The 15,617-nt window shown below is 41.7% G+C and overlaps 1 protein-coding gene across 3 annotated transcripts in view; it reads right to left on the bottom strand.

Moving 5' to 3' along the window:
• znf423 (zinc finger protein 423) overlaps nt 1-15,388 on the bottom strand; it is a 129,215-nt gene extending 113,827 nt beyond the window's left edge. For 2 of the 3 annotated variants that reach the window (XM_088417873.1, XM_088417875.1), the window contains exon 1: nt 14,452-15,388. In XM_088417873.1, the coding sequence (XP_088273999.1) occupies nt 14,452-14,491 (40 nt within the window). In that variant the 5' untranslated portion in view covers nt 14,492-15,388. The remainder of the gene's footprint in view (nt 1-14,451) is intronic. The other variant, XM_088417874.1, reaches the window with a different exon arrangement.
• Nucleotides 15,389-15,617: the final 229 nt, after the last annotated feature.

Genomic DNA, 15,617 nt, shown 5'->3' with positions numbered 1-15,617 from the left:
TGTCCGTGCCTTGCCCCACGAACCCAGTTACATCCTTAACAAGAAAAGCTTTTGTCTTTTTTTTTTTTTCTTGCAAAACAACACGTGCTTGCGCACACTCCCACACACCCTGTATCAGGGCCACTTATTCCCAAGGTAGCCCAAGGCTTTGGTGTTCCCAGATCTAGTTGATGAACGGGTCATAGTGGCCAATCACGCATCGGCCAGGAGGCCCAGAGGGGCGGAATGTGGGTCAGCGCAGCCAATGATAAGCTGCTTTCCCCCCACGAGAGGCAGGTGATTGACAACTGGTGCTGGACAGAAGTCAAGAGGGTAATTGTCATCCGACTCCCTCGCTCTTTCGCGCTCTCTGTCTCTCGATATTTTCTGACTGTCTCTCCTTCCATCCAAGACACTTTGCTCTCTTCCCTCAACTGCGTACGCCACTGCCTCCCCTCTCCAACCTACTTCCTGCTCCTCACCTCCCCTCCCCAACCTGCCATGCCGCACCAGATCCACAAGGACCCTCTCATTGGCCGCCCTTCCCGTCCCCCCGGAACGACTTGATGACACTATTGGCAGAGAATCGACGTCAATCTTTATCCCCGGCTCGCGACCCCTGGGAGCCTCCCCAACTTCAACCGCCTGTGTCAAACACACATACTCACGCAAGGCCCACTAGTCGGGGGACAGGGCCAGAAGCTGATTAACCAAATACTTTTATCAGCACTAAAACCGCTCTCTGTGTCCGCCTGCAGTTGGAACAAAACAGCCTTAAAATACAAAACCATGCATGCACATCCAGAGCGCCAGACCAGTTTGAGGTTTGGGACAGTTTGTGTTTGTGTGCTTTTGTTTGTGAGTGTGTGTGCGAAGGGACAAAGGGTGCAGAGGGCTTAGACGAATGGAAGAGAAGCAACATCATCACAAAGCCTGACGGACAAGCTTCATTGCACCATCCGTATTTTTTTTCTACTCGGTTTTCCCTCCTCTTTGTTCTTATCCTCATCACGCCGTCCGACTTTTTACTTTGTTCGGTAACAAAATCGTCTTGATTTTGCCCTTTGTGCTTTGCGCTCTTGGAATGTTCCTGTACAGTATATGAGGTCATTGTGGTTTTACATCATGCTGTGCTATGCAGCTGAGTTGCTACGCGACCTCTGCAACTTTGCCGAACATACAACGCACCACATATAACTCATCCCTCACCCTCTGTCTTGAACACACACAAGATCCAAGATGTCACAATCATTGAGAAAAAAAATAAAAATAAAAATAAGGAGCTGCTAGCTGCCATCTCGTTGTTTACGACAAAATTACTAATACATTACTCTACAGGAGAACACATTACTGGTAACATTACAGGAGTACAAAGGCTCCCCTAGAAAAACTATGCGTCACATACACAACAACAAGCAGAGAGTTGATGTTCAGGGCCAAACAACACAGCGTGAGATTAAAGAGCCTCTCTGATCTGACGTTTGCTTTTTGTGCTGTCAGAGATGTTGCACATTGAGTCAGTCGTAGAAGACAGAGCGACAAGAGGAGAAACGTGTGTGTGCTCTTGCCTTTGTGCGGCGTAACCCTTGGCATCCCAATTGGAATAGACTGTGTGCATGTGTGTGTGAGTAAGTGAGAGAAGTAGGAGAAAAATAAGGAGTGTTAGACAAAGAGTGGCCAGAAGGAGGAGAGGGAAAGATTACTCTGGAGTACCTCTGCTCTGGGGAGCTACTCCAGAAATAACAGGAGAAATAACTACAAGCTCCCCTGGCAGCTTCCACTCGGCCGGGTACCAACACGGTACCAAGTTCAACATTGGTAAGACTTAGTGCAAACATGAGCACAGGCTGGTGAGGAAGAGCCCAAATGCATCACGTGCAAAAAAACGAAGGGGAGAAGGAGCTGGAGGGGGCAGGGAAGGGAGGGCTTCTTAATTGCCTTCTCATGTAGTACAAGCTGGGGAGCGCTTCCTGACTGAAGACACCAATTTCACGCTTAGGCATTATTTAGCTTGATAGAAACTTGATTAGAAGGAGAGTGACATACAGACACACGCACAGAGCAGGCAGAGAGGAGAAGGCAAATAAACTGATTAGTGTCATTTCACAGGGCTAGCAGACAGACCAGCACACTCCTTGGGATTCTGTTGGGATTAACAAGGAAAACATACACATGTGGATGCTTGGCGCATTACATCGCCGTCAACAGTTTAAAAACATGTGTTATTGGTTTAGAAATATGACTTAGGAATACAATGCTAATATGCTATAACTTTGAACAACTCACATCAGCTACTACTACAGGCTCGCTATTTGGTAAGCTTTTTTTGAGGGTGGGGGGGGGGGGGGGGGGGGTCTGTAATGAATCTTTGATCAGTCACTATGGTCCAATACCATCAGTGAATCGCCTTATTAAATATAACTAGTGTTGAGAAATTATAATACACACGGACATCTGAAGTACTGAGAAGTATTACACATCCAGTGATAAAACACAAAACTGAATTCCAAGAATAAAGTTATTAAAAAAAAAAATATGAACAGTTCAGTGGGGAAACTTTGCCAAGTTCTTTTATCTTGTATGCTCGCTATGCTAAAAGTAACTACCAAAAGACTAATGTGCTCAGTTAAACTGTTTAGTTATGCCACAAAGATCGAGTGCACAGCTGTGGGGCCTTTTTCATCAAAGATAATGAAGCGGGTCTATCCCTAAGCACCCAAACGCATCCCTACTTGTATCTTCCCTTGGCAGCGCACCTACAGGGCAAGGTGTGACGGCCAAGTCCATTTGACAATGTGTGAACTCATGGTCCTAAATGAAATCTGCTAATATTATGTTTGCTAAGGGTGTCATAAAGAAGGAAATCAAGTAAAAGATGCAGAAAAGTAACACCACGATAATGGCTTAGCTCAAAGTCAACTTTGTAATTATTTGTACCAAAGAGGATTAAAAAAAATATTTACAACAATATGAATTATTCATGTTCAAACAGTATAAGATAAACAAATGAACTCATCACTTTTTCGGCTCATCAATGCAGTCGTCATCATCGTTATCTTATAAGTGTTTCTTTCCATCCCTTTACTCAATACATTTATTCAAATTAACAGGGCCAAAATGAAAACAATTGGGTCTCCAACATTTTTTTTTCGACTTGACCCCAGCATGCCACGTTGCTAGGCAAATAGAAGCCTTATTCTAAAAATGTACCATTACTTATTGATGAGCTGTAAGAATGAGCTAATGAGGAAATGTAGTAGAGCAAAATGTAGGCTCACTATTTGGCAATAAAGTGATTATTGCAGTACTTGTCCAATGAGTTGTAGAAGACTATTAAGTATTTGCAAATTCTTTACAAAGTAATTACCTAATGAGTAATCAATTCATAAATTATTCATAAGTCTACCCAGCGTTACTGTCTTGTACCTTTATTTTTGTGCATCTCATTTTAAAAGTGAGGTTAATGGCGGCCCAATATGTGAAATCTCCCCAGGTAACTTACTATTGCTGCTAAGAAATTAAAAGGTTTCTCTAAAGAGTGACGTTGCCGTGAATTGAAAACACTAAAACGTCTTATTTTCTCTCACACCACTTGCATTCCATTTCATTTCATCAGCTGTCACAGTTGCTTTCATGCTCCTATTCTCTGTTGCCCCCACTCGTTCTATTGTATGGCTCTCAGCGGGGCCCACTTGCCTTTTGACTGGAAGGTGAATGGAAAGGACTTAGAAAAACCAACTAAAGACTCCAGCACTAAAAAGAAGCAATGGAAGCTCTATAGTGAGGTGCACTACAAAGGCCGGTCAAAGTGTCCAATAAAAAAAAAGAACACGACATAGTCAGCTTGTCCTGTTTAACTCCACAATCTGAGGACAATGCACACTGGTCAGTGTCACACTGGTTATGGTGGGTGTTCATCAGTTCAACAGTGGAAAATGGAAAGAGGGCAGTGAGTCAGTGTGCTAAAATGTTCCGTATAAATTGTAGACCTTTGAGGCAGTATCAGACAGAGACAAAGCGCATGAATATATCATGAAATGGGGACGTGTGAAGAGGGGTGCTGGTAATTGCCCTGGCCACTAATGTTTAATGTGCGGCTTTTATCATGTGGGGGGGGGCGTCAGGAAGGATTCAAGGGAGAATTTTATTGACTGAGTAAAGGAAAAGGAGAGAAAAGATTTAGTAAGGGAAAGTGTCCAAATACATTATCTTGATGAAATTGAAAGGGTCTCAAAATCCCCTTTCTGACCGTATCAATTAAAATCGAGTAACCTGTCAAGTGATCAACAATCGTGCATTCAAATTGTACGATGATCAAATGTTATCAAACTTTGGAGCGCTAAAAAGTCATTCCATCAACCCTGGTGTGCTCATCGGACAGTGGCCAGATGGCATGCTCGGTCTGATTTGAGCATATGTGCGTGTGTGTATGTATGTATAGTCACACCAATGTCATCTTTGTTTTTTCTGCCATATTTGTGTGACGGTGTGTGCACGGGTGTTGCAGAGAGTTGTTCGGGGTCTCCAGAGGTGTGGGTGTTAAGGTCCAGTGAGTTAGCAGCATATAAACAAGGTCAGCTAAGCTGCAACAATGGCACGGTCCTGGCCCGTGATGCCTGGTTTCTCCACACCCACCCAACCACGCACAACCGCACCAGGTCAGCCGCTGATAAGGAGTTAAAGCTGGCATCCAGCTGGACTCACCGTTTCTGGATAAACTCACACAAACGCCATATAATAAAAACCTTAGCAAGCCCATGGCTTTCATTCATGCAGCACCATCCGGTTGTTTGCTAACCGGTTGGTGGGGGAACTGGAGTCTAACCCAGCACGGTCGTCAGGACATCTCTGTGAGGTTTTGAATGGGACACTGAGTCAGAACTGATTGCGTGCCAGCTACCTGACGGTTAGGCATGTGAAAAACTACAATGCCAATGATCCATACAGCTCTATCCTAAATAACTCTTGGAGTATCAACAGATAATAAACAATAAACCAATATTTTTACGAACCCAAAAGCTACCAATACTGTAGACAAGAAAAACTAGTACAAAGTTAGGTTCATGAACAACACGATGATTACAGAAAAAAAAATTAAAAACTTACTTCACTCAGACCTGTATTGGAGGCCTTCAAAAGTACCAGAGAGTGGCACTTATTTTGAATGAGGGGAGGACAGGATGAAGTCACCCAATGTTATATTTTTTAATTGTGTTCCAGTATGAGGCCTTTTTTTTTAAATGACTTTTAATGTATTATTTTTTTAATGGCAGCTAAAGTGATTCACACAGAAACTCATATCACATTCAGCAAGAAAATTAAAAGGTGAAATCAAGTAAACAAATTGTTGCTGACTAAAAATGACACCACAGTTGCTCAAGGCTTAAGTAACATTGCTCACCTATTTTCTGAGATTGGACATGTGATGCGCACAAGCGGCGTCACGCCTGGTCATTACCTGAGCCCTAAACAACTGTGATGTCATTTTTAGTCGACAGCAAGTGGCGAAAGGAATTAAAAAAGAATAGAATAGAATACCAGTCATTGTATACCTGCTATTGAAAGAAAGAAAGAAAGAAAGAAAGAAAGAAAGAAAGAAAGAAAGAAAGAAAGAAAGAAAGAAAGAAAGAAAGAAGAAAGAAAGAAAGAAAGAAAGAAAGAAAGAAAGAAAGAAAGAAAGAAAGAAAGAAATTCATATTCGATTTCAACTGGAATCTGTAGAGGCTAAAAGAAAGGTCCTGAAGTAATAGCAATTTAATGTAAAAAAAAAAAAAAAAATCTAATTTGAATGTAAGAACGATAGCAACAGCAAAACATTTCATGTGTTTTTACTGAACACATTTAAAACGGTCACACTAGGAGATCCTCAGGTGTTTTTAAAAAGCAAAAAAAAGTACTCTGCTGTTCAGCATTATGTGACAGTGTGTCAGGTAGTCAGCATGAACCCCTCCAGGACCGAGAAACTGAAGCTGCTAAATGGAACACCACCATCCCGTCCCATACTATTTCATTATTTACACCTGCGGTGATACAAAAGTGGCACGTCAAAAACGTGTTGAGAAGAAGAAAAAACAAAATCAAGTCAGGTCCGTTTCACTCAGAGCCTTCAAGTATGCTATAATTTGGTCCTAATTGAGTACAGATCAACGTGAGTCCCATTATATTTAATGCAAACTGCGGCTGGGTTCCACCAATCACCAATTATATTAGCTTGTTTTGTCCCATTAAAAAAATAAAAAAATAAATAACTCAAATCCATTCCCCGCCGAGTTGTCAAAGTCAATAGAATTTCAAACAAAGCTTTCAGAAAGCCATTTAATGGTTCAACGAGCCTTTATGCAAAGCCAATACAACCTTTTACACTGAAGCGAGCGGCTCCATGTTGTTGTCCGAACAATGGTCGCACCATTGTTGCAATAGCTCACAATGTATGAAATAACACCATCCATTAAATAACGCGGCATGATAGCAACTGTTTATGAGTAAACTATCAAAGACATCAATTCTCGCACAGCAGATCTGACATAACCCTTGTGCATGCTTTTGTCACATTTGGGGTCATTTTTGTTCACATCATTCTCACTGTATTTCACCAAAGCGATGGCACATTTGTGTACCCTATACTGAAAAGATGTCTCTGTACGACCTCTTTTCATTCTGTGAAGCCCTTTGAGACTTCGGTGATTTAGGGCTATATAAATAAAATTTGATTGATTGATTGATTGATTGATTGACATTCCTGGTAGCATGATAACTAAGTGGTCGTCCCATATTGAACTTTGATATGTCGTCAACATCTGGGTGAAATTTCAGCTCCTTACAGTCTTCTTTCAATGCTTTCCTTTTGATGTGAAATGCTTTTGATGTGACGGACAAACTATTGGACAAAAGAATGCACATGGGTTTTAAATGTATCGCATACTGTTTTATGCGCTGATTTTTTGGGGGGGAGTAAATAAATAAAAATGCATTTAGATTAAGAAGTTATTACTCAGTAAGTTCTGTTAGGCCTTAACAATTTTGGAAAATCGTAATTGTGATGTTTTTCTTTTTTCCGACTTAATATTTTGATTGACTGCTTTAATTTGACTGTACTCATGCAGCATTTAACAATCAGGGATGGGACGAGATCTTTTACAAAGCCATGAGATTCCTCATCCCTGCACTGCTACAATACGCTGCTGATCGTGGAGAGCCAACTTCAAAATAAACCTTAACTTATCACATAATAAATGGACATGAACGTCTTGGTATGCTTTTATTTTTAAGTACTGTAGTTGCTAACTGTATGTAGCATCAATTGCGAACTTGATTGACTGGTCTTTCTACTTCACAACAAGCTGTTGCTGCCAGAGTGAGCCTTGGCTCCCGATATGAAAAACACAACACTGTTCAGAAAGGGAAGGAACAAAAGGCTTGATTACATTTCATTGTATGCTGTCTGGTACAACCGTTAAGTGCAGCATCTAGCATAAATTGGCTGCTAGCTTGCAGCACTTGAGTGTCCCAAAGAGCAGTGGGATGACTTTTCAAAGGCAGTTGAATAGACGTAAATGACTGCACATTTACACGCTTACAACTAGACACAGTTGCTGTTCCTGCTGATTACTTTTTTACAAACCCAGTGCACGCAAATGTGTGTTCTGTGGTTCCGGTTTTAGGGGGAGAGTTGTCTAAAATCTAAAAAAAAAAAAAAAAAAAAAAAAAGACACACACACACACATAAACATAATTGGGTTTTTATAACAAGCACCAACAAAACAAACAAAAAAAATATATAATCCAGGTACCAAAACACTCAATAGTTACAGACCTACAGAATAAATTACTTTCAAACCAATTGTGTGGGGATATTTTTATATTCCAGTTAAAGAAAAAGATGGTCAAATATTGACAGAGGCAAAGATTGTTTGTAAACATGAAAAAAAAAATGCACAAAAGCACAATCATCATTACCTTTCTCGCCCAATAAAAAGAAAATACTTGGAAAACTGGTAAATTTATACTACCCATTTTATAATACAATTTTTGTGGAAATCTCACGAGACATCTCGTCTCATGGGACTTCTGTCCTGTCCCATCCTTAATCAAAAGCAATAAAATAATGGGCGTCGCAATAAACATATAAGAAAATTGTGCAATCTTCTCAAAGATTGACAGTGCACCTTATGTAGATGTTGGCTTGGTGTTGAATAAAGTTCGATATTTGCTGTGCTGTTTCTTTTCCACTAATGTGCAGTAATAATCTATATAAGGAAGTTTGAAAAAATAGAGCTTATTATTGAGAATGTGCTTTACAATCCGGTGTGCCTTACAATCTGAAAATACGGTAACTGTGATTCTCAAATACCACCACCTTGATGCTACAAGCAATACAGAAGAGACCAGTGCAAGGACAGTAAGTTATATAAGAGAAGTGAGAGTCTGCGTGCTGCGCCAAAAGATGACATTAAAGGGATGATAATGGTAAAACCAAACGTGGCTATAGAAGTAAAGGGAAGAAAAACTGGGCAGCGGGTGTACTATGATACACTAACAGCTTGGACAGGCGCAAAGGTTGTAAAAGGAGAGTGACACAACAAGCTGTATGTTGACACGCACGTCAGCTGAAGTCTCATAACAACCAAAGCCCTAAACTGGATTGCCACTTAATGACATTCCAAAACTATAATTAATTTTTACTCATTTTGGCAGCCTGGCAGCACTCAATTTAATGTCTTACACTAAGTGACAATAACTTTAACTCGCAGCAATGAGTAATTACTGTCCCAAAGTCTCTTGTTACAATCAGATGACATCCAGACATTAAATTTCACACCCGTCTTAATTCATTTTAGAAGTAGGATGGCGAAGAGTAACACTTAATAGTGACAAGTGATACTGCTACACCTGCGGCCACAAGATAAACGCAAACTGTCTGCTAAGCCGTTTGTTAAGAGGGTCCAGGCAAAAGTTATCACAAATTCAACTAAAAATCGGTTTACATGACGCCCCGTTCACACAGCGCGGAAGAAAATGAGATGAGTTGTAAAGAGAAGGAAGATGCTGAAAGGAGGAGATTGGGTGGAACTGATGCCATTAGCCTGGTGGAGCTAGCTCGCGCACTCTCTCTCCTGGTCAAAAAGCTCATTCGGCTCAGCTGACTATAAACAACAATCTAAACAAACCCAACAGACGCTCAGGACTAAGTGCTCCCTGTTTCACCCCCCTTTCCCGTCTCCCGCCGTCCTCCGTCTCCCTGTCATATGTGCTCAACTCCAGTTTAATGTCCTGCAAATGAAGCGGATTTATTAATGTGTAATTAAGTAATAATCATCACTACATAATGCATGAGAGACTCGAGGGGCTGAGAGCGGGAGGAGAGAGAGAGAGAGAGAGAGAGACTGCGAGCGATAGGATAGAGAGGTTTGCGCAACAGACTGAGGAGGTTTTCGCTGCCGCGTCTCACTAAAGACACACATTAAAAAGGGATTAATCTGCTGAAATAATATTTTGATAAGACGGAAGCGGCGCTCACTCGCTCGCTCGCTAGCGCATTCACTGCCTCCTCCTCACCCCGCCTCGTCTCTTATCCCATCATGCATTTCTACCACCATTTGTCCATGTTCAATTAACAGATTGCAATTAGCCGGGTGCCCTGCTGTTAATACGGACTTAATCTGTGTGAAGACGAGACAGAGGTGAAATTCATAAGGAGAGCAATGTAAAGACTTCCGTTCGTTACGGTTAATGTGATCTGTGATGTGATCTAAAGTCAAAATCTTTTCTTAGCTGAACACATTCATTCGTTTTATTGACACAAAGATGAATTCCCCTCAAAGAAATATTTCACTGTAAACACAGGGATTTTAACCTTTGATGTATTATCCGCATTTTTTTTTTACCTTAGTTATTTTCCGTTTCACCAGCGACACATTGAGGCGGCAATCTAGTCGGTCTGAAATGAAGGGATATATTTGATTGACGATAAAGGAAGTGAACCGCTGCCATGTTCTTCTTAACATTGTCAACTAATTGAGACTTGTGCAGTACTAATCTTTATAAGGAAGTTTGGAATATAGAGCTGATTAGAGCTGATCAACGCTAATTCTGCCAAGAAGTGTTCTCTATTTTGAAGCCCGACTCATCAAAAAAGATGACATTTTACCCAGTAGTGACCAAACTGTAGCCTAGCATTCATTTTTCAGCCTTCCGTGGGCATATTTATAAAAAAATAAATACATAAATAAAAAAAAGAGAGATTTTGCACGGTTTGCAAGGCTACTTATAAAAATACTAGGTTCAACTACTGCTAATGTATTTGTTCTTATAATGCAAAGCTTTTTTTTAAATATGCTAGTATTTACTCAAGCCTAAAAATTAAACCAAAACAAGATCATTTTGGGAGCAAAAATAATTTGATCCACTTAATGTTCTGTGCCAAGGTCCGATTCATGAAGTTACTGCGAAATTAATCCTCAAGTAATGGTTGTAAAAATGGTCATCTTATTAGATCTCCAATTTTGGTTCTGAACGTAGAGATGGGCTTTGGCTTCTGTTCAACGCAAGCGGTTCTGGTCTAGTGGGATAGAGGTCCATTGATTGGCCATCCAAAAAAATTCTGAAAAATCCTTAACGATTTGCTTCACTACATCTAATGGAACACTGTGTTTTGTAACAGCATATCAAATTGCCCATAAAATATAAATAATATAGAATTGCTTGCATGATTGATTTTAGCATGTTTAATAAATTAAAGTCAAATCATTTTAAAATGGCCCTTTTGCACTTCAATTTTTCTGTGTGGCCCTCAAAGGAAAAAGTATGAACACAGCTGAACAACTGATCATTACGACCATCCTTACGACTCACTCAGTTGAAGCGATCATCATAAGTGTCATCAACATAATCGAGCATAATTGTACACCCGTATGTAAAATTTTGGTCCTGCTGTGTGCCAGAAAATAAGTATATACCACATAAGGATTTTAAGAGTCAGTTTTTAGTTATTCATAGCTGGTAGAAACACACTCTGGTGTGTAAATATAAACAAGCAGAAACTATAGCAGTAGTAGTGAAGTGGTATTGTAAATCACAGTATGAGCCAGCTGATCACAATTTCCTCACTTGAAAATATGATTTCATGATCTATCCCAGCACTATCACTGTCAGTCGGAAACTAAAGCGGTAGATGGATGAGGTGGGACTTGTGTGTTTCCCTCATATTGTTTTGGCTTGCCCGTGTCTTTGTAAGGCAGCCGACGAGTCAGAGTTGGGTGAGCAGGTGAAAGACGGGAGAACATGAAAACAGCGATAATCCCCTGGCGATGCTCACCTCGCTCTGGCCTCCAACGCTCCCTCCCGCCTGCCCACTCACCTGCTCCGTGCAAGTGTTGCCCACCCCCAAACACCTCTCTCTCCCCTCTACCCTTCACCTCCTGTGTTCCCCTCCAACTCAATCCCCTTTCTCTCTCTACATCCCCCAACGTCAGGTCTTGTCAAGCTGTCAGTAGGGCAAGGTGTGAAGGGGAGATAGCAAAAGGCATGTACACATGCGTGCACACACACACACACCAGATGCATGACTACACATCGTCTTATGCAAGCTTGACTACAAGGCCTGTGTCACTTTAGGTGGATATAAACAGAGTGATGGTGGTGGTCCTTAGCCTCAGCTTTGCTTCGCTCCGATTCACCTGGCTGCCTGACTGAAGCGAAGCTGGTTATCCCGGGTGCTGAGATCAGACTGCCTTCATGACACAACCACGTATGTGATGTATGCAAACCACAACATGAGAACGCGGCTCTCCCAAGCAGAAACGTACACACGCGCTTAGAGGGCAACAACAAAAACCACAGGACACAAAGTCACGGTTACAAAGAAGATTTGTACATCGACATGCATCAAAAGAAATGTAAACCGGCCACCTGCTGGATGCAAAATAGCAACTCTATGTTTTAATGCATTTGTTCAGCCTACAGTAAACCGGGAATCCCGTCTCCAATTGGCTGATAAGAGTCAGTTAAAATTACCGAGTACAGTAGTTCTCCGAGTCAATGTCAAACTCACCATGACCTTTCGACGACTTGCTCTACATTATACTACACAAAAATAGCACAAATGGAACATTATTTGCGAAAGAACTAATGGAATAAGTCATCTACATTGATCAGATGTTTTTTTTTCTTTGTCAATCTATTTGTTATGGAGGGTTTATGTGCAACAAACACATCAAACATTTATGGTGGACACGTGAGATGACCAAACAGTTTTCATTGTCAAGTTTATTCTATCTCACCGGAAAAAAAAAAATGCTGCTGTTACACTTGGGCTGTGACATACATTCAATAGTTCTGGTTTTCAATTTTTAGTATGTGTATGCTGACAGAAAGTTAACACGTGAATTTACAAATAAGCGCAGATGTTTTGCATCTGCATGTTTAGAATCAAATAGGTAGCGATGAAATAAATAGTTGTTTGTTGATTATTTTCTGTTCGTGAGATCCTTTAATTTAATGGTGCAATCATTCTGAGTGTGATTAAAAACAAACAAACACAAAAAAACACTGAATTAACCATAAATGAATTCAAACACAACTAAAACAAGAAACACATTAAAAACATTAGAAATGAAATTGAAATGTAACTAATGCAAAGTCCATGAAAGACACACAAAAGTACAGTTTTAGTTACTTTAGTTTAGTCAATAAAAAGTCTACAACAGTTGTATTCAATTGGTAAATCTATCAACATTTTTAAACATACTTTCTTACATTTATGGTGTGCTTGTGAGAGTGTTTTTTTTGTTTGTTTTTTTGGGTGATAGGCCATTTGGCGTCCATTGTTTGAGAATCACTGATTTAGACTTTCTACACTTTAAATTACAGTTAACAAAGAAAGTTGGAAATCACCATCAGGTATTGATTTCTCTGAGACCAACTACAAATTAAATGGAATGTAACTGTAGCACAACACCAATTTAACATCTTTGCCACTTGTTGAGCGCAGAAAATAGTCTATTTGGCATGACTGACAAACAGCACACCACTGACAAATGCACTGGTCATCCTTTGCATGCAGATGCACAGACAACTCTTGCTGTATATCTTCATAAAACACATTTTTCAAGAAATGCTCATATAATTGAGTACAGTTTAGTGTACTTTTTAAAGTGTTTGACAGATTTCTGTCAGTGATAAAAATTTTGCTACCCTGCTGAGGATGGTGCCCCTGCGACCCGACCCGGATAAGCAGAAGATAACGGATGGCTGAATATGGCTGGTAGGTATCTAAATGTTTCTCTCCGGTAACAAACATAACATTTGTTTATCATACATATACATATATATATATATATATATATATATATATATATATATATATATATATATATATATATATATATATATATATATATATATATATATATATATATGAATGTCAACTAAATACTAAAGCTTAGTTGCCAAGGTTAATGCATGAAATCACTGGCCTCTGTTGGGATACCGCGCTCCAGCATTTTTTCTGAACTCAGCCATTTGCACAGACAAACCATAAAATGCACTATGACACAAATGTGTATCGTGCATGCTGAACAACGAACCTAATGTGAATTGAGACACAAACTCCTCATGTAGACATTCCAGCTCTGTCAAACTAACCAGCCAGTGTAAATTAGAATCAGGTCTAGTGGCTTCCTAGAAAGTCTGAGCGGGACAGCCTATATGAAGTAGGAAATGGGGGAGGGGGTGTTGACCACATGGTCAGCCCATCCCGTTGCCCATCTGGGTTCCATAAAGGAAACATGGAGGCCAAGGCCACCACATGCCCTCATGCATGATGCCCAGTCACCCATGCACTACAATGGTTGCTGGCTTGTAGTATTGAAACAAAGTGGGGACTCTTCGTCTGACTAAATACAACAGTTCTGTGGAAAAATAAACTTTTTTTTTTTTACCTTTATGGACAAATAACGCCATAATAAATCAGTCATAGAACTACCACAGAGGAGATTGCGAGAATGTGGAATGTCAGCTAAAAGTAAGAAGTAACAAAACTGAAGACTGACATATTTAGATCTGAGACGAGGGGTGTCAGCACTTGCTTAGCACATCTGAGACACAAAATGATGCAAAACAACAAAGCCTGACAGGTATTAAAACCAGTTGATAAGTCGGGGTCAAGAAAGGTCCATCCTTCTCCAGCTAAATAAGTGAGAAACACACACACCGACAGAGTAGACTAGAGGATGGAGGGCCAATTAGAAGATGACAGGGGAGCCATTCAAAAGTGCACCATCTTCTATTGATAAGCTAATTTGAAACCATTGAGAAAGATCAATGGACTTCTCTGTCTTTTAATGCAAGGGTGCTAACAGAAGCTACACTTTCAAACCCGAAAGTCAAGAGGCAAGCGGAATCTCGGTGATGATTCTGGCCGCACTGGCTTTCAAACAAAGTGCAAGACGTTTTTTTTTTTTTTTTTTTTCTTACCTTTAACCGAGCGCGGTTTGGCCTGTTTCCGTCTGGACATCTCTGCCGGGGCTTCAATTCGACTGTTGTTGCGTCTTCTTTTTCTTTTTTTTTTTTTTTTGCTCCGTTCCGTGTTTTCAGCTCACCATGCAGGCGGGCGCAACCGGGGTTCGACCGCCCTCCTCCTCCTGCACTCGGCCGGGGCTTCTTCGCCTGTTGCAATGCGGCACCTTCGCTCTCTCCGGCCGGCGTCAAGGGAGGAGAAAAAATATATACACACGCCGCGTGGGTCCTGCAACGCCGAACCCGAAACGCGTGAAGTCGGGCAACAAGCGAAGGTTGGGGTGGGCGCGCGAAGAGGAAGCAACCTGTAGAATAAACAACTTCTGCTTAAACGCGACTACACTCGGAAATTCCGTCAAAGTGAGTCCGGAAATGTCGTGATCGGGTGCAGGTGATGAGAGGCGCCGAGCGCGGAGGGTATTGACGTGTGCGTGTAAACGGAATATGCCCCCCTTTGCAAAGTAACTACCGCTGTCTGGTTTTAGCTTAGTTCGTCTTTGCCCTCCGAGAAAGCGTCGCGCGAGCTCCGTCCCTCCGCTAGTAGCTGTGCTCGGGTGGCACAGACATGGCGCATCTCCACCCCCCTCGCGCGAGGAATTTGGACTAGCAACGTGTTATTATTTCCCCAAACCCCCGTGCCCTGTGGTGTTAATAAGAGCCAGAAATTCGCTAGCCTCTGTCTCCCTGCTTTTTCTTTGTCCTGACTCTGGCTACCAGTCTCCCTCCTCCTCCTCCTCTGCCTGCCTCTGCTGGCGGGGCTGCGGCGCAGACACACATAATAAAGCCAAGGCAGGCAGTGCTTGGCTGGAAATGTAGCCGCGTCCCAGCAGGGGGATGTGAGAGAAGGGTCCCGGCGGGGGAGCGCTCTGATCCCGCAGGGAGCAGCTCGGCACAGCCCGGGTTGGCTGAGGCAGAGAGGCAGGCAGGGCTTGACGGGGAGCGGGAGAGGAGAGAGAGAGAGAGAGAGAGAGAGAGAGAGAGAGAGAGAGAGAGAGAGAGGCTGGTAAAGAGAAGCGGAGAGCGGGGGAGCAGTGTTGGGCAACAGCGCCCACTCGCGGCCGACCCGTGTCACTACATCGGGGACCGAGAGACTTCACAAGGAGGGGACAGAGTGAAAATGTGGA

The sequence above is a fragment of the Hippichthys cyanospilos genome, chromosome 6, assembly GCF_059441005.1.
Source record: "Hippichthys cyanospilos isolate Australia breed blue-spotted pipefish chromosome 6, RoL_Hcya_1.0, whole genome shotgun sequence".
In the NCBI taxonomy this organism is placed as follows: domain Eukaryota; kingdom Metazoa; phylum Chordata; class Actinopteri; order Syngnathiformes; family Syngnathidae; genus Hippichthys; species Hippichthys cyanospilos.
This window is presented reverse-complemented; position numbering and strand designations above follow the sequence as displayed.